General features: G+C 42.3%; 1 protein-coding gene across 2 annotated transcripts in view; it reads left to right on the plus strand.

Moving 5' to 3' along the window:
• Positions 1-27224, plus strand: part of LDLRAD3 (low density lipoprotein receptor class A domain containing 3) — a 126837-nt gene that overhangs the window by 52110 nt on the left and 47503 nt on the right. For both annotated transcript variants that reach the window (XM_075838019.1, XM_075838020.1), the window contains one exon: positions 2092-2226. In XM_075838019.1, the coding sequence (XP_075694134.1) occupies positions 2092-2226 (135 nt within the window). The remainder of the gene's footprint in view (positions 1-2091; positions 2227-27224) is intronic.

The raw sequence follows: 27224 nt of genomic DNA on the forward strand, positions 1-27224 counted from the left end.
TACTGCTCCCTATATACAAGAATATAACTACTATAATACTGCTCCCTATATACAAGAATATAACTACTATAATACTGCCCCCTATGTACAAGAATATAACTACTATAATACTGCCCCCTATGTACAAGAATATAACTACTATAATACTGTCCCCTATATTCAAGAATATAACTACTATAATACTGCCCCCTGTATACAAGAATATAACTACTATAATACTGCTCCTATATACAAGAATATAACTACTATAATACTGCCCCTATATACAAGAATATAACTACTATAATACTGCCTCTATATACAAGAATATAACTACTATAATACTGCCCTATATACAAGAATATAACTACTATAATACTGCCCCCTATATACAAGAATATAACTACTATAATACTGCTCCTATATACAAGAATATATCTACTATAATACTGCCCCTATATACAAGAATATAACTACTATAATACTGCCCTATATACAAGAATATAACTACTATAATACTGCCCCCTATATACAAGAATATAACTACTATAATACTGCTCCTATATACAAGAATATAACTACTATAATACTGCTCCTATATACAAGAATATATATACTATAATACTGCCCCCTATATACAAGAATATAACTACTATAATACTGCACTCTATATACAAGAATATAACTACTATAATACTGCCCCCTATATACAAGAATATAACTACTATAATACTGCCCCTATATACAAGAATATAACTACTATAATACTGCTCCTATATACAAGAATATACCTACTATAATACTGCTCCTATATACAAGAATATAACTACTATAATACTGCCCCCTATATACAAGAATATAACTACTATAATACTGCCCCTATATACAAGAATATAACTACTATAATACTGCTCCTATATACAAGAATATAACTATTATAATACTGCCTCCTATATACAAGAATATAACTACTATAATACTGCCCCTATATACAAGAATATACCTACTATAATACTGCTCCTATATACAAGAATATAACTACTATAATACTGCCCCCTATATACAAGAATATAACTACTATAATACTGCCCCTATATATAAGGATATAACTACTATAATACTGCCCCTATATACAAGAATATAACTACTATAATACTGCCCCTATATACAAGAATATAACTACTATAATACTGCCCCTATATACAAGAATATAACTACTATAATACTGCCCCCTATATACAAGAATATAACTACTATAATACTGCCCCTATATACAAGAATATAACTACTATAATACTGCTCCTATATACAAGAATATAACTACTATAATACTGCTCCTATATACAAGAATATAACTACTATAATACTGCACTCTATATACAAGAATATAACTACTATAATACTGCCCCCTATATACAAGAATATAACTACTATAATACTGCCCCTATATACAAGAATATAACTACTATAATACTGCCCCTATATACAAGAATATAACTACTATAATACTGCCTCTATATACAAGAATATAACTACTATAATACTGCTCCTATATACAAGAATATAACTACTATAATACTGCTCCTATATACAAGAATATAACTACTATAATACTGCACTCTATATACAAGAATATAACTACTATAATACTGCCCCCTATATACAAGAATATAACTACTATAATACTGCCCCTATATACAAGAATATAACTACTATAATACTGCTCCTATATACAAGAATATAACTACTATAATACTGCCCCTATATATAAGAATATAACTGCTATAATACTGCTCCTATATACAAGAATATAACTACTATAATACTGCCCCCTATATACAAGAATATAACTACTATAATACTGCCCCTATATATAAGGATATAACTATTATAATACTGCCCCTATGTATAAGGATATAACTACTATAAAACTGCTTTCGATGGACAAATACATGGGTCTCAATGGATAAAAAATTTACAAATGTGGATGAATCGGCTTCCTTACAAATATATATGTATTCTGTACATTCTCCTACATTGGGAGGTCTGACATTTTAGCTGCATATTTGGATAACAGAATTAGAGTTGAATGTCACTGCTCATGTCTTTCAGCCGCTCATCCTTTGCTCTGCTCCAGTTCTCGATTCCACTGTAATAATAAGATTTGTATAGACACAAGTTTTGTGTGTAATGGAAAGAACAACTGTCGGGACAACAGTGATGAGAAGCATTGCCCCAATTTACAAGGTAAAGTAAAAGTCAATTCATGTCTGTCATATAGATGGATCTTCAATTCGTCAGCCGCCGGCAGTTTTCGAGTAACTCACATTATTTCTTTGTATAATAAAAAAAGTAAAGTTGTGGGGTCGGCCATGTGATCCCTTAAGGTCTGATTAACATATTACAGCACTTGCTCTCTGGTGGCCCCCAATGAGGAGATTGTAGAGACTACTCACCAGAAGGACCTGCACCCACTAACTCACGGTTATATATGGTGATCAATTCTCTTTCTTGGATATTTTTCCTTGGTGACTTGCTGAGACGTGTAGTCCCACAATATTTGTGGGTCTTCTTACTTTCTAAGGCTGTGTTCACATGGGTTAGCATCGACAAATCTGGCATGTATTTACTGCAGGATCTTCGGATCCGCAGATGTGCGGATGCTCCCGTGGATTAGTCTTATTCAATGGGGTTTAATCCGTGTTGGAAATCCAATCCGCTGACTTTTCCCTGCAGAACGTGCAACAATCAGTAGCATGATAATTATTCTCGCAGAGTTATTTTTCCAGACAGAATTTTTATGCAGCATGAGAATGCGGTAGCAGAAATCCCATTCACATGCTTTGGATGCAGATTGCCATTGCATTTGATGCAAATTTCGGTGCGGAATCTGCATCGGAATCCGTGTCGAGTTTGACGCATATGAACGGGTCGTAATCCTCCTGATGTACAGCATGCTTGTTTCTCCTCTGCCTGGCTTCATTCCCTGCAGTTGTAATACTCTCCCATCATCCACTCACCTTTCTTCTGGCTCCAATTATCGGCCAAACGAGCGTTCACAGAACATTGCCCTGTGTAAACAGGGCAGCGATCCGCCGATGAACGAGCAAACGCCGGATCATCGGCTGATTGTATCGTTTATCCAGCAGAAAATATTATCGTTGTCGGCATCACATTTCCCGGGGTAGAAAGGGAGAGGTACTGTCGACATAATAGAAATGTATGGGGACGAGCGATCGTAGTAACGAGAGGCTCGTCCCCATACATAGCGCCTTGTGAAAGGAGCAAACGAGCGACGATCAATTAGCTGTCTCGTTGATCGGTGCTCGTTTAGACGGCCCACGTCGGTCCGTGTAAATGGACCCTTAGTCTCACCCCCCTTGTCCCAGGCGTATCATAGGTAATTCTGTTGGGCAAAGGGATCGCCTCCATCCAGCTGGAAGCCTTAGGTTATGTTCACACTGAGTTTTTTGCAGGCAGAAAATTCTTCCTGGAAAAATCAGCTCCGCTTTTTTTAAGTGGTTTTGCACCACATGCGTTTTTTGCCGCGATCTTTGGCGTGTTTTTTTTAGGCTTTTTTTTTTAGCTATGTCTTCAACAGAAAGATGGAATAACCGGGAGCGTTTTTTTCCGAAAAAACGTTTTAAAAACCGCGTCAAAAAACGCATTTATTTCAGTCGCCTCAAGATAGGGCATGTCGCTTCTTTTTACCGCGGTAAAAAAAAACGCCTCCACCTCCTATTGAAATCAATGGGAGTCAATTTCGGCCATTTTTTGCCATGGTTTCTGCGCCAAAAACCGCGGCAAAAAACTCAGTGTGAACAGGGCCTTAAAGTGTAACTAAACGTTTGACAAACTTCAGACATGTCATAGTGACATGTCAGAAGTTTTGATTGGTGGGGGGTCCGAGCACTGAGACCCCCACCGATCGTTCAAACGAAGCTGCAGAAGATCTTGTGTGAGCGCTCAGCCGTTTCGCGTCTGTTCGGCTTTTTCCGGAAAGCCGATGTATCTGAGTATGAGCCCATAGACTTTCTATTGAGCCCGTACCCCGATACATTGATTTCCAGAAAAAGGCAATTGGTGGGGGTTTCTCAGTGCTCAGACCCCACAAATCAAAACTTCTGACATGTCACTATGACCTGTCAGAATCCTGTCAAACGTTTAGTTAAACTTTAAGTGGTTCCAGTCTCTTGTCTTTGGGAATTAATAATGGATGTGACCGGGAGGCAGTTGAGATACCACAGTATAGGGCCTTGCCCATTGCCGCATAGATTGCAATCCCTCTACCTCCGCTGCCGCCCACTATCTCTACCAGCTCTGGCAATGCCCCATATTAAAGTCATGAATCAGAATTTTGCACCTGTTCCAGTGAATAAGGCTGCAGGAATATTTTTAGTGCCATCAGCAAGAAAACTGTGTTTTTCCTAATTATCCATGTAGGAAGCTATTATAAGCATAATGTATAGCTGCTGTAATGCTGAGTGAGCGTGGTAAGTGACAACATATAATTTCTTAAGGAAAGAAACATCTGATATAATGGGCAGATTAAAAAAGAATGGGAGGTTGCAGCCTACGTTCCGTCACACCAAGGCGGCAATTGTATCTCACAGCTACTCCGCCGCTTGGGATAATTCCTGGGATTTGTCAGAACCAGCTGACACCCCCTCCTCCTCCTCCACAATGCTTTGATATATCACTTTCTAAGGGCTTTGCTCCCCTGAGGATCTACCTTCTTATACACCCAAGTCTCAGCAGTCTCACGGAGGACATGAAAGGATCGGGGTTGTGTTGCGCATCTCTGACTCTTCGTGGACTGAGATCAGAAGCTGTAAATAGGAGCATCTGCGCGAGGACCTGTCGGAGATTTAGAAGGAAATGTAGTCCTTCTTCTTAACCCCTCCTTAGCCGTCATGGCATCTCACACATTTCCAGTCATTACGTCATTTTACAATGTTGACCGCTTTGTTGGAAGCCGTTGTGCAGGTCATGAAAATTACACAATGATTACATGATGCATTGGTTGCAATTGGCACCTTCAAATGTTTCCCCTCGTTGGTAGAGCCATTTTCTAGGTGCCATCAAAAGAATAAATTACAGCAGTCTGTATTCTGTCACTGCAGATCTCATAGGGTGCGTTGTCATGTGTCGGCAGTTATTACAGCAACTTCCTATGGTTTTCCTATCTCGCTCATATAGCTACATGCCATCGCTTTCCGACCTCCGAGACCCCCACTTATCCTGATAATGAAGAAGCTACAGTTCTGCCGAAAAACTGCATCACTATGTGGGGGGTTCTAGGTCGGATACGCTGCGTAGTTTTACGCAGCGTATCCAACCCGTGTGATCCCGGCCTTAGACTTTTGCACAAGTGTTTGTGGCAATTTTCTACTTTCCAGAATGCAGGTTATCTCAAACCTCTGATAATACGGCATGTGAGGGAATGACGGATTATCATTTTTCGGGGATGTTCCGTCAGTTTGTGGATCATCACGTGTTGTCTCTTGTGCTGCTTCGGCACTGTCATGCCACCTCTATCTTTATGCTTCTCGGGTTTGGATCTTTGCAAATTTCCAGTCCAGTCATTGGACAATGATCTTTTAATTCAGAACTGGAATTACGTACTGATGTAGCAGAGCTGAACACGTTTAGTAGATACGCAGGCCCTTACTCCATAGGGCAGACCCTTGAGATTTGAGCATTTTCCAAAAACCTGTTGAACCTAAAAAATAGAAAATGAAAAAAAGAAATATTAACTATTGAAATCCTTCTTCTGTCTCCCTACCCACTGGTCTCTGTTGGGTCATAGCGCTGCATCCATACTAACATAACATCACATGACCTAATGTCCCACTGCAGCGATTGGATAACGTGGTCATGTGACATTACATCACTGCCGCCTGATATATGCATGGGACTGACCAGAAAATAATAATTGTTGGCTAGTTTTGCCTGCAATATAACTTTACTAGAATGCAGTGGGTTTGTCTGCAGTCCTATGTAAAACCACAGATGATGCATGGTGCTGCTTAAATGCTTGGCGCAAAATGACCGTGCCAACTCTGCTACATCTATATTATTCACCGATCATATAATTACCAATCTTTTCTGTAGCTTTTATGATGGAGGGAGAGATCCTGAATGACTGACCACCCCCTTATAATAACCAGCAGCATTCGCAAAGAGGAGGCCATTCTTTAATTATGTGCGACATTAACACAGGGTTTCACCATCGCGCTTTTCAAGACGGAAACCCCGACTGTGCGAATAAATTTTCGTTAGATCCTAATGGAATTCTTCCCATCTTAGAAATCCTAAGCGTTCGGTAAACAATTGTCGATCATTGAAATGCATTTCATCCAGTGCGTCCTGTAGAGTTAAAAGCCTTTCAGGTCCGGCTTTAGCGAAAAGCCCGGAGAGTGGCCTGGTGGTCTTCGTTCTACAGCCAAACCAGACTCCGAGCATGCTGGGAATTACGGCGGGGACTATTGAAGATATTAAAAGGATTAATCATTGCGCCTTCACTCTCTTCTCCCTCCCTCCAGGCCACCGTAGGAAAATTGCTTGAAGGTATTAACGTATTTGAGCTAATTGTAAGCCGTTTTCCCAGTTTTTTTAAAAATTAAAATGTAATAAATTGACAATTTCATTAGCTGCGCTGTCCACACGTAATAATAATAGACGCATGGGGTGTTGTTTAGTAAGAACGAGCTTGGCTTAGAGGGTTCTTTGTTTAAAGCTACACAACCCCTGCATTAGTTAATGACTATTAAAGGTCCCAGAGGAAGTGACCGCCTTCACCCCTCACCCCCACCACCCCCGAAAGCAATTCATCATTGGCATATGTGAGTCTGGATGTAAGAGACAGCTTGTTTATTAAATGACCACTAAGACTGAACTGCAATTTGTTTCAAGTGAATTGAAAAATGGTCGTGAATCCTCCAGGGACGTTTACGGAAACCTTATGTAGCCGTGATCTCCTCCGGTCACCGCTCCGAGCTCTTCTGTGCAAGAATAAAGTATCTGTATTGTAAATTATGTAAGTAAGTTGCTCTCGCGGCGGTACAGGGTCCCCTCTCTGCTTCACCGGATATTTCCGACGATCTCCCCGATTTGCTCGCGTTGTGACCCGGAGACTGGTAACGTTATACATGGGTAAGCACGGATCTGCCGTTTTTTGGCGAATCACTTGTAAATTTACAGACTTTCCTCTTCTTTGTTCTCCGGCTCTGTGTAAACAGGGCAACGATCAGCCGATGATCGAGCAAACGATCGCTGGTCCACATACCTAACCAATCATTGCTCCTTATAAAAGAAGCAAACGAGCGCCGATCAACGAGCTATCTCGTTGATCGGCACTCGCTTTTGCGACCTATATCGGGCATTGTAATAGCACCTTAAGTCACATCCAAGTGCAATTATACAGCCGTTCTGTCATTCGGCATCTTATCAATGCAGCACATGCAAGCGACCCAGCGCTGTGACGGGGATCGGAGATCAGGCTCATGGAGGATCTCATTGCTGCTCATAAATTTGTTAAAACCTGGTTCTACTAGAGGCGCTATATGGCGACGGAGACAATGTGCCTTCCTGAATGTAGCCCCCTTCCCCAATTCTCCACCCCCTCCTCTCTTTCACCTTCTTTCTGTTCCTTACTTCCTGTCTCTACCGCTCCCCCATAATGGGTGTACGCCCCTGGGGGGTATTCTGTATATTTATTGGGGCCTTGCCTTATTTTTCGCCAATATATTTGTATCCTATTGGCTATCTCTTTTTATGTTCCCTAAGGCTTCTTTGTTATTTGCCTATTTCGGCCATTGCTCCTGCGGATATTTGCCTTTTGTGTGTTTCCTTTTTATGTCTTTGACCGTTTTTATTTTTAGATTGCACTAAGATTTAATAACCCCTTTAACTAGACTGATGCCGCATGATGTGACTGTAACGACTTTCTTAATCGCTACACTCTCTATTAACGCCGATTACGGGAGCGCTTAGGAGATCCTGCATGGTCACCCTTTAGGGGCTGAGCTCTGCCCAATCTCACTCTGTGCAAGTTCAGAACATGTTCGACAAGTAATTCCTTAAAGGGGTACTCTACTTTAGAAAAGTTATTAGAGGGAAGTCCTCTGCTCAATATCCTCATCTCTCGGCCAGAGAGGAGAGCGGTTAGTAAGATTGTCACTCGCTTTGCAGGACTTGTTCTGTCCTGAATTACACAGACAACCTAGTTGCGCAGTTACCTCTCCATTCGTTAACCGCCTAGACGCGGTGGCCGGTGGCAGTATTACCAGGTAGGGCGCTGGAGATAGATCGGGGTCCACCTCTGGCACCAATCAAACATTTATGGATATGCCCTAAATGTCTATGATGGGAACACCACTTTAGTAGACATTTCGACCTAGGAAAGGCTCCTGCCGTTATGTAAGCCGGGCCTACGTATCGCTTATTCGTTTCACTCTTTCATTTCTAAACAATGCCTTCCATCACAGCGATCGTACCAGTGAAACAAATAGATCCGGCTGGTATTTTTTAGCAATCTGATCATTTTTAATCACGCCATTCATCACACAAGCCGCTTGATTGCTCCGTACAGTGAACTGAGGGAAACGGAAAGACATTTTCATTGCAAGCACAATCTATAATTACAATACACATGGGCTCAATCTGATCGCATTTGGATGAAAACGTTTGCACCAAGGACAGTCGGATGTTTGATTAATTTGGCTGCTGATATGAAATTCGATCGGAATAAACGATTGACGTGATAAGGCGTGAACCAGCTGTAGAGGACGTACCTCACCTGTGTCCTGCTGTAATGCCCATGTAGAGATGTAGCAGAGCTTGTCAGATGTAGCAGAACTGAGTTTGTTCTTCTGTATTTACGTTGGAGTGCATTATCATATAAGGGTTGTGTAGTTTTCAGCGTGCAGTCCCTTGCAGGGGTTGTCTGATCTGCTCTTATAGAGGGGTCCCAATCAGGGTACCCCACTACTCATCTGCTACAAAGCTCCAAAAGGACATATGGAAAGGGTCTGTACTAAATAATCACGGTCTATATGCTCTTACAGATGTCAGGGGGGGGGGGGCTATTGCTCGGGACCCCACTCCATGATCCAGAAAGGAAATATTCTTTATGAGTGATGTCCCCTCTGGATGATACGGCCTATCCGTGCATTATAAGGTATGTAATGCTATATTTCTGCTTCAGGGGAAATATACAGCCAAATGCAGCTCCCCTGTCAATCACAGATTATGATCAGCTGATTACCGCACTTTGTAAGACAAGCCAGGTAACTAAAAAAGTTATCACGATGATGCAGCTCCAAAGGTTAAAGGAGTTTTCTGGATTCATCAAATAAAGCTAATTTATTGTATTAGGAAAAACAATGATTTTCTTTTTTTTTAATGAATTCCTCATGGTTTTCAAGATCTCTGTTTGCAGTAGATGAATGGGAACCTTATTATTATTTATTTTAAAGTGCCATTAATTCCAGGATGCTGCACATATGGAAAAAAATAAGTTTAAAGGCGTTTTCTAGTCTTAAGAAATTGATGGCCTATCCTCAGGATAGGCCATCAATACCTGATTTGTGGGATCCGACACCTGGGATTCCCGCCGATCAGCTCGTACGAGCGCAGCTTCCCCTTCATTCATGTCGCAGCTCCTACTGTGAATCACCGACTCACTTTAAGCCGCGGTTCACAGTATTACAGCCTTCTCTGATGCACATGAATGGGAGAAGTCTGTAATACGGTGGACCGCCGCTGCAAATATGTCGGTGATTCGCAGTACGAGCAGGAAGAAAAGAAAGGGAAGCAGCGCTCGAGCGAGCTCCATGGCCCCTTCAAAATAGCTGATCGGTGGGGGTGCCGGGAGTCAGACCCTCACCGATCAAATATTGAAGGCTCATCCTGAGGATAGGTCATCAATTTCTTTTGACTGGACAACCCCTTTTGAGTACGCAACATGAGAGAATAAACACAAGTACAATAAACATTCGCTTAATGAATGACAGATGGAGAGAGGACCCTGCCCACGAGGGCTTACAATCTACTAGGGAAGGAGCACGGAGAGGTGAGAGTAGTGGCAGTGGGGTTATTGCAGAGTGTAGAGGGGGTTTATCAGGTTATGGGGGAGAGAGTCTGTTGTGTTGGGGTAGAGGGTTTCAGAGTATGGGGGATGCACGGAAGAAATCTTAGAGACGATGATGAGGAGCAGATTAGAGGAGAACAGAGCAGAAGGTCTTTTGAGGATCAGAGTTTTTGTCTGGGGAGGTACCGGGAGATTTGGGCCGAAAAGTATGGCGGGGACAGGTTGCGGACAGCCTTGTATGTCATTGTTAATATTTTGAACAGAATTCGCAGGGCAGTGGAGGGATTGGCATGGAGGAGAGGCGGAGGTGAAACGATGGGAGGCCACAGAGAAGGATGTTGCAGTAGTTTAGCCGGGAGATGATGAGGACATGTACTAGCATTTCTTGTTGACTCAAGGTTGAGGAAAAAGTGGATTAGAGAAATGTTTTTTGAGGTGGAGGAGGTGGTAAGGGGTTGAATGTTCACTGGTTACTTTCAGAGGATGGCAATCTGTCCTGGTCATGAAGATTACACAGGTAGACGGCTGATTACAGGCACCGTACAGTTATCTCACACGTGCGTGTCCATCAAACGACAAGGATATATTCTCATCCTTTGGACGTAAACTATAAACGTTACCCTTCGCTGACCGCAAGCAGAGATCTTGAAAACTGAATTGATCCACAACGTATATTACCAAACTGCACACTTTTTTTTAATGATGCGAGGCATTGTGCAAGATTTATTTGCGAAACCAGAAAACCATTGTAAACGATAAACTCAGCTCTGCTACATCTATATGTCTAGTTAGACAAGCTTACAATCTAGGTTTTTAATCCCTTTTAGTGCCTTTACATTGCGGTGATTTATCCGGATTCAGCTGACAAGGGTGAATATTTTATAAAGCACATGGATAACGTTGGAGCTGAAATGCCGCCCACACACGTCCTATTATTCACATCTCAGTAGTGAAATGTTGGGATTTTTTTGGTTGGGTTGACGTAATATGATAAAGGACACGTGATGAGGCTTACACGGTGAAGGATAAATAATTAGGGGTCTGCCTGTAAACCTGGGGGGCTACCTAAGACGCTCAGCATTTTTTTTTTCTCTGTTTGTGTCATTTCTTATTACGGCTCCTCTGGCTGCTTAATATTTTATGAGTCGATGAGACGCATCTTTACGTCAAGTAATTGCACCCTGCCCCGTGCGACCGCACAAATGCTTTGTGTCTCGTAACACACTGATGTGATTATTCAGGCGTAATTACACATCGCTGCAAACGGGTCACGCTACCAGCTATTCCCAAGAGGGTAAAAATGTGCACACAACCTCGGCTGCTGCGCCTTCTGCCCCTCGGGTTATTAATGGCGGCATGTCTGCCACTCGGATGGACTGATTTGCCCCAACAGGGTCCCGCTATAAAGACCGTCAGCAAAACATCTTCCGGTAATAGAAGACCTTCTTTTTCTATTATGTATCATTTCAGGTAAATATTAAAACATCTCTCCACCAAGATAAGAAGACTAAGGTTGTGTTCACATAATGAGACCCACACTAATCCTGAAAATTAAGGGACCACAGCGCTGATTTAGCACTGTGTCCCCTTCTAAGTTTCCCATCCGCTGCCGGTCACCCGGCTGTCCAGGCAACTGTTACCAGCCCCATTCACTTGCGGCTTTAAGCTCCTTTATTTCTAGGATCGGTCTAGTTCCCTCACTGATCATAAAGTGATGGCACATCCTAGCGATTATACCGTAATTTTAAATGATGTGAATACCCCTTTAAGGACATTCTTGTTTTAAAAAACTATTGTGTGAATTTTCATAGATTCATTTGTTCTTTCCACAATACTGTGCGGTCTGATCTGATCTGATTGGACACACTCTACTTCTCTACATAGATGATGTGCAGGGGCCTAATACTACAGGGACACCTGCTGGCTAAAAGCTGGCACTGCACTAATGAAGCCCACACATCCTATTATTACAATCTCAATAGCGACATGTTGAGTTTTTGGGTTGTTGTTTTCTGGCCAAAAAGACAATACTGGAGCATCTTTTCTTAGAACTCTGAATTTTGCCGTCCCTCGGTTATTCTTCCTGGACTTCTATGAATAAATTGACAACCAGCGTAACAATTCCCTTTGTCAATTGTGATTGTCCGTGCACATTGTGACATTATCCAATCAGTCCTGACAGTGTAAGACTGTGTAATTCCATCGGGTATGGTAAGACCCAGTTGTCAATTTATTCGTACATTTCCAGGAGGAATAACAGAGGAACCGTAGAATTATGAGAAAAGATGGTTTCAGAATTGTTATATTGTGGGGGAAAACAAAAATTTACTAAAAATAGACATGTCAGGAGAGCTGACAGATCCTCTTTTAGCATAAATACTTCCCTGGAATCACATCTACATAGTAAAATAAATGCGCCCTCTTCGTCTTTGCATCAACAATCAAAACACATTGAGACTGCAGGTAAGGAGCCGTGATTGAAATAATCTTCCTACATATACTTCATAATCCTGATCACTTTTTTTTCACCCGCTTCTTTCTCCTTGGAAATGATTGCAGAATGACAACTGGAGAATGTTTACTGCTGACAGGCGGCCGACTGCTGACATGTGACAATCTGTCTATTGAAAGATAAATGCACCAGATCCGCAGGTGGAGAGATTCATAAATTCATTATGTGCATTCGCAACAACTTGACTACAAACCCGTCCTGTTTATGTGTCTGGGTTGTATTTCGTTGAGAGACGCTCTTGGTTCACGGTCTGGCGAATCCAGCGTGTTCATGTATAACATGATTGCCGTGCCAACCTCTCTTCATACGACGACCCAGCGAGTGATGCTGCTTCCGTAAGTCCCGTCCATGTAATCAGGAAATGGCCGGAAGGCAGCAGAAAAAGGTAGAACGGGGTTTAGAGGGGCCCGTTCTAGGGATCGGTGCGGGGGCCCCGAGGTGGGACCTGCATCTATCTGACATTTATGACATATGCTGTGGATATGTCATAAATGTCCCTGATGGAAAAAAAACCCTTTAATTTATTTCATAGCCCATTTATGTGTACAAAAAGCTTGAATTTTCATTGATTATGAGACTCTAGTAATGCAAAGTGCATTCTCCCCACATGCTCAGGAAGCCTAGTAGGAGGTATTTTAATTAAGACAGTTTGTTCAAAGAAATCGCAGTTTGACTCTCGGCTGTCACCCGGGTGTAAGAAGCTCGAGCTGGTAGAGAGAGGTTCTTCAGCGCCCAGCACGGTACCAGGCACACTGGGAAATCACTCATCTGTTAGAGCAGGATTGGTTAGGTAACGGGAGGTATTCACGGAAAACAAACCACATATCTAATGGGGGAAACCATTCTGCAGCGGTCACGTGACAAACTCCTAAATAAGAAGCCAAAATAAGGAGAATTCAGAGAAAATGGAGAGCACATTTGTGTACAGGCAGTTCATACAGCAACAGACTATTCTCCAACATTTATATCCCAAATTGAGGGACATTTTATGGCTGTCCCCATGTTGACCAGGAACTCTTTCAAAACTGACCATAAATGGTACATAAACCCAACATTTTTGAGGTCCAGTTTTTGGCAGATATGGTGGATGGGTGAGTGGAAGGTCTTACAGTCCATTCAGTATAAGGCTATGTTCACATAGTGTTTATACCCTACACTCGACCCATGCGCTGGGAATGCTTCCGACTCATGTTCCGAACTCATTTATAGGGCCCAATTTACCCCAAATGTCATATACAAAAGAGTTTCATTTTGGCATAAGGAATATACGCTGGAATACTTATTTTTTTTCCAGCTGTACTTACAAGCATAGTCGACTACACTTTTTAGTGCAGAGCCATCCCGCAAAGAAATGTATACCATGATATAACTTTAGTTTACATGGGAGTCTATGGGATACAGCTGCATACTTTGGCGGAATTACATTCGGCCGAACTTAATGTCCAAACGCAATGTGAACATAGCCTACATTTTAGAGGGTGGGAGAGCTGCTGCAAAGAGTGGAGGTTATAGCGGGGGCACATTATGCGGTTGCCCATTTATTTGAATGTTGCTCCGGTGAAATTTAGGCTAAACACCAATCCCCCTGGTAAATTCTGATGATGAATGGGGCGGCTTTGGTTTGAGGAGGGGTAGTCCATATGGGAGTAGTTGTTACGGGATTTATTAAAATTTTCATTTTCCTTATTTGAGGTTCTGTTCGAGCTACTTTTCAGGGCATTGTTTTTGCCTTCTTAGATCAACACAGCATCAAATCTTTTATGCTATTTTTATTCCCAATTAGTGTTTCCTAATTAAATAACTTTTTATTAAGGGTGTCGTCCACGATTACATAAAAGGGTCCACCCCCCTCCTACAAAGAGCACCTCTCTTGTCCTTGAGCTGTATCTGGGATTGCAGTTTATCTCCATTCACTTTAATTAGAATGAACTGCAATACCATGCACAGCCTATGCACAAGAGCGGCGCGGTTTTAAAAAGCAAACTTTTTTTTTTTAACCTAAGTATTTTTCCTAACGTGGTCATGTAACCTCTGAATGTTGTTCCTTCGCCGTGTCGCGATCGTATTAGTAATTCACATTCTACACTTGACTGTGACAAGGTTCCCGTCCTGGCTACAAGGTCAAGGTGCGATCCTCATGTGCTACCTACTGCCTGCCATGCCCCAAGTCTTTTCTCCGTTGGTTTTATTATAATATATCAAATGTTAAATACTTTTGTGTCAAAAAAGACAAAAGTATAATAGGTATGATACCTTTATTGGCTAACCATAAAAGTTCTATATGCGGCTTTCAGAGCACAGAGGCCCCTTCTTCAGGCAGTTTTTGATCTTTCCAAGAGCTGCTAGCAATGACATGACCCGGGCAGACAGCCAGGCTCAGCTTCTTACAGTTCTGCATTCAGTATAATTGTCGACAATGTAAAAGGTGTATGCAGCAAGATGCCCCCAGGCGGGCTCCGTCTTTCACACATCACTCTGCGTTTGAATTGTGTTGTTGCGTGGGCGCCGACTAATGAATACCCTGTCCGCCACCACTTGCTCTGTCTTTCAGCGACGCAGCCTGGAAGTTTTGCTTTGCAATGTGTAAGGTCCGGGTTATTCTCCTCACTAAATCCTCATTCCTCCCCACTGTCGCTCCTGATCTCCACGTTTTACAGCAACAAAGACCGATGCGTGCCGGTGTCAGCCCGCTTTGTATGTTTTGCGCAGTCCTCTGTGGGGTCGGGGACATAGCAGTTTTTTTTTCCGAAGGGGCACTCTAAGAACCTGCTGATCATCAGATGCTTTGCCGCAGAGCTTTTCTCTATTTCATTATCATGCATATGACATTTGAGGTTGGTGACTGCAGCACAGAACAATTTATCTCTTGGAAACCAGCCTTTGATGCCCTTTTTATGTGTCAAATCATACAAATGGTCGTAGATCGTGGATTCCAGTTCACCACGGCGAGCAATTAGAATGAAGAATTAAAGAGCTATTCCAGGAGGACCCCGTAGTTTGCAGCTTTTAGATCAATGTCAGAAAATAAGGAAATTGCAGAACCCTTTTAACCTCGCAAATGAAGGAATACGGGTTATAGTTCATTCAGGCGCTCAGACACATTTCTGTAGCTTTTCGCGGGTCTAAGGGTGGCGCTGTATGGGCTTCAAATTCTTTAAGGGCACCTCTTTTATACTCCATGAACATAGAAGCACCCAGCGAGAGTATAGGGTTCAAGAAGGAGACTTGGGAGTGAGATTGGGACGTTAACGATCCTGCATGATCGGTTTACACTTTCGGAAACTTCAAGCTTTTTTTTTTTTCTTACCTTAATTAGAAATGGTAAAATGTGCCAAAATTTTATAGTACAGTAACTTTTTTCTTGCCCTTCGCAAATGTCATGATTTTTTCTATAATTAGCAAAGAAAATGTTATAGCTGAAGTAGGAAGAGGTTGAATTAAATGGTTGTGAGATGTTCTCCTTCGACTCCTTTGAATAGTCTCCTTCGGTGGAATTAATTTTTTTAAGATCGTGTTCCTCCATTGTTTCCCGGCAGAAGATTTATTGTATGGATTACGATGAAAAGGTTGTGAGAGAACAAGCACCAGTGTAGCAAGTCTGGTCCAAGACAAACATGCCTGTTAATGGGGGATCGGTGGGGCTAAAAATGACGAAGATCTTTCCCAATGACTTTTACAAAGCGCACCAGCCAGAGGTGTAGCATGAAGCTCCCGGGCCTGATAACGAACACTATTTATTTACTAGGGCCCCCAAACCCTCAGAAGACATTAAAAGTACTGTTGTCCACTTATGTGGCAGATGGGCCCTTAGACACTGGATACAAACGCAACTTTAGCACCCAATATAGCTATGCCAATGGGAGCAGCTGATCTTTATACTCATGCCGTTGACCTGGAAGAGATGTTTTTGTTCACGGTATCAATATACTTTATAAACCTTTGATGCAAGACCGTTCATGCAATCTGGGATCCATTTCTTCCATTAAGTGACTGAACACTCAAGACAATTTTTCAAATTTTTGCAGGCAATTTTGGATGTGAAACTACTAGTTGGCAGATGATGATTGTAGGAGAATGAAGGCACTGTAATGGATTTGATCATCTCTCCACGCCACAATTCAATTCTTCGAATGTTAGATCGTTTATTGTACAAAAGCCAAATAGTCCGGCCACAAAGCAAACCAGGTTGATCAACCAGATTGCACCATTTGTGGTAGGCTTAACCATACTGTAGCTCTATGGGCCAAGCAATCTGTTTTCCTTTTAGAATAAAATAAGACAGAGAGACGAAAACAAGTCTGGGATCCCAGCCAATGATTCCTGATTAAGAGGAGGCTTGGGGCAGCATCACCACTTAATTATACCAGTGCCCGATCCAGAGCAAGGAGCTCACCGGGATGTCACTGGCCCAATTAAGAACTTTGTCAATATTGAAAGCACTGCATGACTACGGGGGAGGTTTATAGCCAGCGTTAAAGAATACTCACACTGAATATATACAGAGGTATATTCGACCTGTCATTAACACATTCATGCTCTGTTCACACGTAGCCGAATTTCTGCGGAATTTCCTTTCGGATTTGCGGCCGGAAATTCCATTGCGTATTACAGAAGCAGAAATTGACCTGCGGTGCAGATTTTTTTTAATCTGCAGCATGTCAATTTATGCTGCAGAACGATTGCATGCTTGTTTCGATTTTACTAAAAATCTTCAACAAACACCACGTGTTGCAATTTTTGCTGCGGAAAAGTTGTGAATGGGCTGCAAAAATTGCAAAGTTATTACCACCTTAGACATTTTGGACATATTCACGGGATATGCTATAAAGGTCTGATAGGAGCGCTTCCCAGAGCTGGCACCTGCATCTTTCTCGAGATGAGGGTCGTCTGACCCCTGTCCCGCCTAGTGAGCCATCTGTTGGCCGCCACATTCATGCGGGTATGAATGGAGAAGTAGTCGCACATTTACGGAGACAGCGGACTCTGCTGTCTCCATAACTCCCATAGGGACCCCCACTCTCAAGATGGGTGTGGGTCCCAGAGCTGTGACCCGCATCTGACAGATATTGATGGCATATCCTGTTTAAATGCCATAAATCTCTAAGGTGGGAGCACCCTTTTAAGCTGACCATAGATGTAGAAAGATACTAACAGATAAGTATCACCATCTGAACAATTTTCCCAATGAAAAATCATTTGTATCATGGTAAATATCATACCTTTCCATTGTGCTCCTGCTCCGGAGGACGGGGCACGTCTGTGCCTCAGACAAATAGCCTATTGATTTTAATGGGAACTGTGTAATTCTTGAATTTCTCCTGTGGTGGCGCTGCAGAAGAATTAAACACTTGCTGATGGTTTCCTACACAGATTACAGCTGATCGCTGAGGATCTTAGCAGTGGGAAACCCTATTATCCGCTTCTAATTAAAAGGGATTACCCAATAGACATAACCCCTTGAAGGGTATGTTCACACGGCCTATTTACGGACGTAATTCGGGCGTTTTTGCCCCGAATTACGTCTGAAAATAGCGCCTCAATAGCGTTGACAAACATCTGCCCATTGAAAGCAATGGGCAGACGTTTGTCTGTTCAGACGAGGCGTAATTTACGCGCCGCTGTCAAAAGACGGCGCGTAAATAGACGCCCGTGTCAAAGAAGTGACATGTTACTTCTTTGGCCGTATTTGGAGCCGTTATTCATTGACTCCAATGAATAGCAGCGCCAATTACGTCCGTAATGGACGCGGCGTTCAAGCGCCTGCACATGCTGGTACGGCTGAAATTACGGGGATGTTTTCAGGCTGAAACATCCCCGTAATTTCAGCCGTTACGGACGCCCTCGTGTGAACATACCCTAACAGTTTAGACCAATGGAGCTGAATTCCATAGTCATTATTTGTACAATCGACATGGTAATCATCGTTTATGCAAATCTGTCTTTACAATTTCACTATAGTTCCGACTTTTCATTTCCACCTGGATCTACAAACCCATCAAAGTCAGGAGGGTTAAATGGTATAACCACCACCTTGCCCCTCACTCTTTACTGTGGATAAAATCCTACAACGATTCTCTTTTTCTACTAGGAGCAAGCAAGACAGAAAACTGAGATTCGGGATGTCGATCCCGCTGGAGTCCCCCTGAGAGAGCTCGTGCCTGATCCCACGTTACCCGACTAGGGTAGAAACGCGACTCTGGCAGTCACGGCAGGAGCTACCTTCTACTGCACAGAATAGTCAGGAGTAAGAGTTATGCTCTGTTTCCTGGCTGCGCTCTGGGTATCAGAAGAAGTTCCTGACCTTCGGCATCGCCGTGGGTCCTAGCGACACTAACCGCCACCTTTCACTGCCTCACTCTCCCGCCCTCAGCCGGCAGCTAATGCTGTGCAGGCACGCCTAGGAGCGCAACTAAATCTTGGGGTGCAGGTGTCGAAAGTCTCTACGTTATTTGTCCATTAAAACGTTCTTCCGTTTTCTATCACGCTGCCCCTTTTTAAGCTGCTTGCTCCTAATTCCGTAACTCTTCATTCACTTTAACAGTATAACACATTTCTCTTATTCAACATATGCAAGCGTATTCTCTTTCCCTTAGGCTCAGGGGCACGGGTTTCAACTGACCTGAAAGAGGAGTAGCGCTGTAACAACGATACACTATTCCAGACAATGTCCTACTTCTGTGGAATCTGTTATAGGAGGATATGGTTAGTCACTTGACATACTATTCACTAGGGTGACTTCATCAGTAGTATTAGGCCATCAACGCCGCCATCATCAGCCTAGGTACACTTGGTGATTTCCAAGATCGCTTATCTGTGGTGCCGGTCGGATCCTGACTGTCTTTTGCTCTGCTGCGCCCCCTATACTGCCAGGCGCCTCCACCAGAGTACCGTCTGTTGTTGTGGTGCCACACTAGTCTCCTCCTTGTTTCTTCTATCTCTCCCGCCATAGTCCTCGCTCCTCTCCCGCTCCTCTTCTTTCTCTTGCTCTCCCTTTGACGTCTAGTGTCGCTCCGCCCACCTTCCTCCCATTACAGAACCGACGGATCCCTCTTCCGTCTTTCTGTATGGGAGCGTCGTTGTTATGACGCAAAACGCTGCAAACGCCGTTGCCATGACGCTGCCGATGTTTTCATCGTCTGGTAGTCGGGAGCCTCGCTCCTGTCCTTCTACCCGTGTCCCTGCGCAGCAGGGTGAATACAAAACAGGTCTTTGCCCTAACATATATCTTCCCTTATGGGGCCTTATTCCTGGTCCAATCATCCTAATGGGGGGAACCAGTTGAGTCGTGTTAGGCCAGCTTTACCGGGATACTCAAGTTTTCCAGTAGCAGAAGTCGGAGATGAATATCCTACGGAAAATGTAGCACATTGTAACGGCGTCTGTGATAACACGTGACCTATGTCTTCTAGCGATAAAGAATCAACACTTGTTTAAGATGACGTCCGGAATCTTTACTTCTAAATTACAGATAGGTAAAGAAAACTTCTCCTGGGTCACGATGACCGTGGAATCTAAAACATTGTCATCGTCTTTTCAGTCTTGAAAATTGCAGTGTGTGACTTTTCGTGACATTGCGGAGCTTTTAAAAATAGCACCGATACAGCAGGGGATGTGTTATCAAACGGGCAGCTGGAAGGAACACAATGGGAAGAGAGAATAATTCAGACTTTAACCAACACTCGGCCTCGGTGTTTATCTGGATACAAAAAGATTTATCTTCTGGTTTGTCTGTAGACGGTCTTCAGGTGCTGTTCGTTCATACCGACCATGCTGAGCCTTGTGGGAGCATCTGAGATCCTTCTGTATCGCGTGTAGTAATGCTCAGCTTTAGAGAACCACTTTAGGGCTTGGAAAAAGTCAACAATATTTCATTTTTAGGGGGATTGTCTGCGTGCCTCTGGGGAGTCTAGGCTAGATTAGTCATTTAAAGAGGACCTGTAATTTCTCCCGACATATCTATTATAGTAAATATTTGTATTCCCAATAAAAATTAAATTTCTAGAGAACATGACATCTTCGTTGTGCATTTCCTCTGTTATTCCTCCTGGAAATATATAAATTGACAACTGGGCATTACACACTGATACTGTCCAATCAGAGATGCAAATACACCAAATACACTTTATTGGCATGGGAATGGTAACACCCAGTTGTCAAATTATTCATGCATTTCCAGGAGGAATAACAAAGGGGCAGCACAACGTAGTTTTAATAAAACAGACATGTCAGAAGAGCGGACAAGTCCTTTTTAAAGAGAAGTTCTACTTTGGGGGGAGGGGGGCGCAATATTAGAGGACTGCATTATCAGCCATTGATAATATATACCAGTTGGCTGTAAATGAAACCTGAAACTTGCTGGTGCCAACCACAGGACACTTTAGTTATTGGTGCCCGGCTCTGTTACTTGAACAGTTTCTGCTTATAAAGAGAGCGGTTTTGGTAATAAACATAATGCTGCAAATGCAATACCCAGATATACGTACCACAAAGTCAGCCACGGTACCTCCATAATAATTACAGTCACAATGCCCCTATAAAGACAACCGCAATATCACCTGTAATAGGAAAAACCCTAGTGCCTCCATAAGGCAGTACCGCGAGCACAGACCTGTACGGCGGTGCACCGCCGGTCCGTATTGGGTACCTGTGGACACTCCATGTGCTGCTGTATGGGGTCTGTGTACGACACCATATTGTTCGTATAGGCGCGAATATCATGAAAATACCACTCCATTGCATGATTTATTTTGGGTAAAATCAGCAGAACACAGAAATACGCTATAGGCACAGAGACTTATTTTGGAGCCACGTTCACACATCTCGAATATCACTGCATGAATTTATTACATGTTATATATTTTGTGTTTCTTTTTAATTCTATCAAATCTAGCACTAGCTGGTCCCAGATAATAAACGAGTGCTGCGCAGTGATGTGGAATCTTTTCGGTTTTGCATTACCCTCTGAATACTTTATCAGTTTACAGATTTGTGTGTGTGTATATAATATATTTGTGTTGTTTTTTTGTATCGGGCTTTGTACTTTTTGGTGTCTTTAGTCTGATGTCTATTGTGGTTCCACTTAATTTGCAACGCATACAGGACTCCCCTCTGAATGATTTTGAGGATTTGCTTTGCTCTGCGACACTCGGCACGTTCTACGTCCCCACAAATGCTCTGCGGAGATTTCTGCACTATTATCCCCCCACGGTGCTCTGAAGAGCTGAATAGGCTCATTTTTTGCCTGTTTTTGCTCTGCTTCGTCCAGTAAACAGATTGTTGCCTTTTAATGCTCTGCAATACCCAGTTCATTCATTTTACATTTTATTGCCACGCAAAGCTCAATATAGCAATTATTTCCTGTTCTGCTCTGCGGAGCTCAGTGCACTTAGCCTGACCGTTTATTGTAATATTAGGCAAACACGGATTTATTTTCCTTTTTTTGCTCACTATATTTATTCTTACATATTACGCTCCGCAAACTCCAGACTACTGATGTGTCCAGTGTAATGCTCCAAGCAATGCAGCTCTCAAGCCTTTCTTCACAATCTACTGCTCAAGTCCTATTAGGCACGAGATGCTCAATAGTTTCGTCCTCATGTCTCTATTCATCGTGCTTGGCCTTATTACAGGTTTCCAATCCACATTGCTCTGCAATCCTGATGTCTTTCTCACTCCATCCATAATGTCCTGTAAAAAAACACATGCAGAATTTTTCCATAGATAGACCATGCTTCATGTTTCCTTAATTCATTTCTAATGAAAAAACATTTATGACCACATGTGGGGTATTGCCGTAATCGGGAGAAATTGCTTAACAAATGTTGGGGTGCTTTTTCTCCGTTGACCCTTGTGAAACTGAAAATTTCAACATTTTAGTGGAAACAATTTTGTGAAAAACCTGTGGGGTCAAAATGCTAACTATACCACTAGAAAAATTCCTTGAGGGTGTAGTTTCCAAAATGGGGTCACTTTTGGGGGGTTTTCACTGTTTTGGCAGCACGAGACCTCTTCAAACCTGTCATGGTGCCTAAAATATATTCTAATAAAAAGGCCACAAAATCCACTAGGTGCTCCTTTGCTTCGGAGGCCGGTGCTTCAGTCAATTACCACACTAGGGCCACATGTGGGATATTTCTATAAACTGCAGAATCTGGGCAATAAATATTGAGTTGCGTTTCTCTGGTAAAAACTTCTGTGTTACAGAAAAAAAATTGCATTACAAATGAATTTCGGCAAAAAGAAATGAAATTTGTAAATTTCACTTCTACATTGCTTTAATTCCTGTGAAATGCCTAAGGGGTTAAGAAACTTTCTGAATGCTGAATACGTTTAGGGGTGCAGTTTTTAGAATGGAGTTATTGGGGTTTCTAATATATAAGGCCCCTCAAAGCCACTTCACAACGGAACTGGTCCCTGTAAAAATGGCCTTTTCTTGAAAATTTAAGAAATTGCTGCTAAAGTCCTAAGCCTTGTAACGTCCTAGAAAAAGAAAAGGATGTTCAAAAAATGATGCAAATATAAAGTAGACATATGGGAAATGTTAATCAGCAACTATGTTGTGTGGTATTACTATCTGTTTTATAAGCGGATACATTTAAATTTAGAAAAATGCTAATTATTTTTTGCAAATTTTCTCTACATTTTGCTATTTTTCACAAATAAATATTGAATTTATCGACCATTTTTCACTAACATAAAGTACAATATGTCACAAGAAAACAGTCTCAGAAGCGCTTGGATAGGTAAAAGCATTCTGGAATTATTACCACATAAAGTGACACATGTCAGATTTGAAAAATGAGGCTGTGTCCACAAAGCCAAAACAGGCCCAGTCCTGAAGGGGTTAAAGAGCCTCTGTCACTACATTATAAGTGGCCTATCTTGTACATGATGTGATCGGCGCTGTAATGTAGATAACAACAGTGTTTTTTATTTAGAAAAACGATCATTTTTGACGGAGTTATGACCTATACTAGCTTTATGCTAAAGAGTTTCTCAATGAACAACTGGGTGTGTATTACTATATGGCCAAGTGGGCGTTGTACAGAGGAGTGTATGACGCTGACCAATCAGTGACCAATCAGCGTCATACACTTCTCTCCATTCATTTACACTACAGATAGCGATATAGCTATATCGTTATGTGTAGCCACATAAACACACTATAACATTACTGCAGTGTCCTGACAATGAATATACATTACCTCCAGCCAGGACGTGATGTGTATTCAGAATCCTGACCACTTCTCTGCACTTCTCTGTGATTTACAGCACAGTAGGCGTAGTCTCGCGAGATTACGCTGTAAACTGTCATTTACAGCGCAACTCCTATACAGTGAAGGAAATAAGTATTTGATCCCTTGCTGATTTTGTAAGTTTGCCCACTGTCAAAGACATGAACAGTCTAGAATTTTTAGGCTAGGTTAATTTTACCAGTGAGAGATAGATTATATTTAAAAAAAAACAGAAAATCACATAGTCAAAACTATATATATTTATTTGCATTGTGCACAGAGAAATAAGTATTTGATCCCCTACCAACCATTAAGCGTTCAGCCTCCTCCAGACCAGTTACACGCTCCAAATCAACTTGGTGCCTGCATTAAAGACATCTGTCTTAAATGGTCACCTGTATAAAAGACTCCTGTCCACAGACTCAATTAATCAGTCTGACTCTAACCTCTACAACATGGGCAAGACCAAAGAGCTTTCTAAGGATGTCAGGGACAAGATCATAGACCTACACAAGGCTGGAATGGGCTACAAAACCATAAGTAAGACGCTGGGTGAGAAGGAGACAACTGTTGGTGCAATAGTAAGAAAATGAAAGACATACAAAATGACTGTCAATGGACATCGATCTGGGGCTCCATGCAAAATCTCACCTCGTGGGGTATCCTTGATCCTGAGGAAGGTGAGAGCTCAGCCGAAAACTACACGGGGGGAACTTGTTAATGAACTCAAGGCAGCTGGGACCACAGTCACCAAGAAAACCATTGGTAACACATTACGCCGTAATGGATTAAAATCCTGCAGTGCCCGCAAGGTCCCCCTGCTCAAGAAGGCACATGTACAGGCCCGTCTGAAGTTTTCAAATGAACATCTGGATGATTCTGAGAGTGATTGGGAGAAGGTGCTGTGGTCAGATGAGACTAAAATTGAGCTCTTTGGCATTAACTCAACTCGCCGTGTTTGGAGGAAGAGAAATGCTGCCTATGACCCAAAGAACACCGTCCCCACTGTCAAGCATGGAGGTGGAAACATTATGTTTTGGGGGTGTTTCTCTGCTAAGGGCACAGGACTACTTCACCGCATCAATGGGAGAAATCCTGAGTGACAACCTCCTTCCCTCCACCAGGACATTAAAAATGGCTCGTGGCTGGGTCTTCCAGCACGACAATGACCCGAAACATACAGCCAAGGCAACAAAGGAGTGGCTCAAAAAGAAGCACATTAAGGTCATGGAGTGGCCTAGCCAGTCTCCAGACCTTAATCCCATCGAAAACTTATGGAGGGAGCTGAAGATCCGAGTTGCCAAGCGACAGCCTCGAAATCTTAATGATTTACAGATGATCTGCAAAGAGGAGTGGGTCAAAATTCCATCTAACATGTGTGCAAACCTCATCATCAACTACAAAAAACGTCTGACTGCTCTGCTTGCCCACAAGGGTTTTGCCACCAAGTATTAAGTCATGTTTGCCATAGGGATCAAATACTTATTTCTCTGTGCAAAATGCAAATAAATATATATAATTTTGACAATGTGATTTTCTGTTTTTTTTTTTAAATATAATCTTTCTCTCACTGGTAAAATTAACCTAGCCTAAAAATTCTAGACTGTTCATGTCTTTGACAGTGGGCAAACTTACAAAATCAGCAAGGGATCAAATACTTATTTCCTCCACTGTACTTCACTCAATATCCAGAGCCCCCTTTCACCATCCTTTTCCGACTGTCCCTTCTTTCGTTTTTAGGTTACTCTAAATAACACAGATCGCTATCCCAAGGAAGTCCTCATTCCATAGGTTGTCCTGCAAGGACCTGGCTCCTCTACCAGCATCTTCTCATTCTACCTACATGGCTTTGCATGGTTCATAGCTCTCACCCCAGGTTGCTTCCTTCCCTATGTTGTTCTTCAAAAGCCTGGCTTCTAAACCAAAAATATCTGCAGAGCTCATATCTATTTGTACCCGCATTGCTCTACAGCGTTCTTGCGCCTCCATTTACTACGCTCTTCAAGGATGCCAAACTGTGCCTGGCACGGCGGTGCTACTAGCTAACGTTTGCTTTGCAGTATCACCTAGAGAGGGATGTTTTTTTATGAGGCGTGGTGGGATCTGCGCTCTATACAGAAAGCGTCTCCGAGATAATTAATAGTTTAATTAAATACAGCAGTAAAAGCAGAAAAGCAGTTTGGAGCCTCTGCGTTCTCGACAGGCTTCGTTTTCATTGTCTGACGATCAGTGGTTTTCTGGGTAGAAGATGCCGTGTAACTCTTTCTTCTCCCCGAGGGTTGGGGGCATCTCCTGCTCTATGTGCTCGGACTGTGGAAAGCTTCTTTTCGTTGTCACATTGGGGAAGGACATTTTGTTCCTCTCTTATGCCTGCAGAATTTCAAATATCCTTTTACAACTAATTAGGCAAATTATAAAGTCGAGAGTGCGCCATGGAGAACGAATCCAGTTGACCTCTTAATGATAAACCATGAAGGGCTCGAAAGTTTTTGACACCGAGCCTCATTTAATTTGAAAATACGATCAATTTATGAGATCAATTTTTAGAAAATTGAATACTTTTTGTTTTGAGCTTTATATTATGTGAGGTCATTACATTATCGGTCAAGAGTTGTCCTATCGACATTCATTTAAAGCACATCTTTCAGCAAAGATGAACACTTGGCTGTGCTGGCAACACGTTTTGTTCCGCATACTGTGTTATCTTCCTATGTCAGACATTTATACTCTTCTCCTTCAGGGGTCAAGGACAAAGCTAAGTTACTGCAGTCATTTTTGGCAGTTATGGAGTCATCACTTAGTCACATAGTCACCCTGGCTTTAAAGTAATGCATAGTCCCTGCTCTCTCCTCCCTTTTCTGCTATCTCTGGCTCCTCCTGTGATGCTTGCGCTTTTGGCAGTCAGAGAATTACAAGCTAAAATAAATAGCTGTTTTTATTTTTTATCTCAAAGCCAGGATTTATTATTAGGCTGGATTCACACGCAGCGTTTTGTTGACCATCAATTATTAGTGGCTGGAAAACCCCTTTAATGTAACATCAGGTTGAATTTAAAACTGCATGGAAAACCACCATTAAAAATGTACAAAAATGCAGCAAAACCCTGTGTGAATCCAGCCTAAGGGTCAATGCACACGATGCATACTACATGCGGTTTCGCCGCACGTATTTGCGGGTGGCAAAACCATAGCGTAATACAGTACCAGCATAGTCAATGAGATTCCAGGAAATCTCATCTACACGCTGCTGTATATTTCCGCATGTAAATTGACCTTTTAAAATCCGCAGCATGTCAATTTACTTTGCGTTTCCGCTTGCGAATTGTATCTGTTTAGTGCTGTGGAAAATTGCACCAAAACCCGCAGCACGAAAACGTGCCAAAAAACTCATCAAAATGTAAAAACCG

This window comes from Rhinoderma darwinii, chromosome 9 (genome assembly GCF_050947455.1).
Source record: "Rhinoderma darwinii isolate aRhiDar2 chromosome 9, aRhiDar2.hap1, whole genome shotgun sequence".
Taxonomy (NCBI): Eukaryota; Metazoa; Chordata; class Amphibia; order Anura; family Rhinodermatidae; genus Rhinoderma; species Rhinoderma darwinii.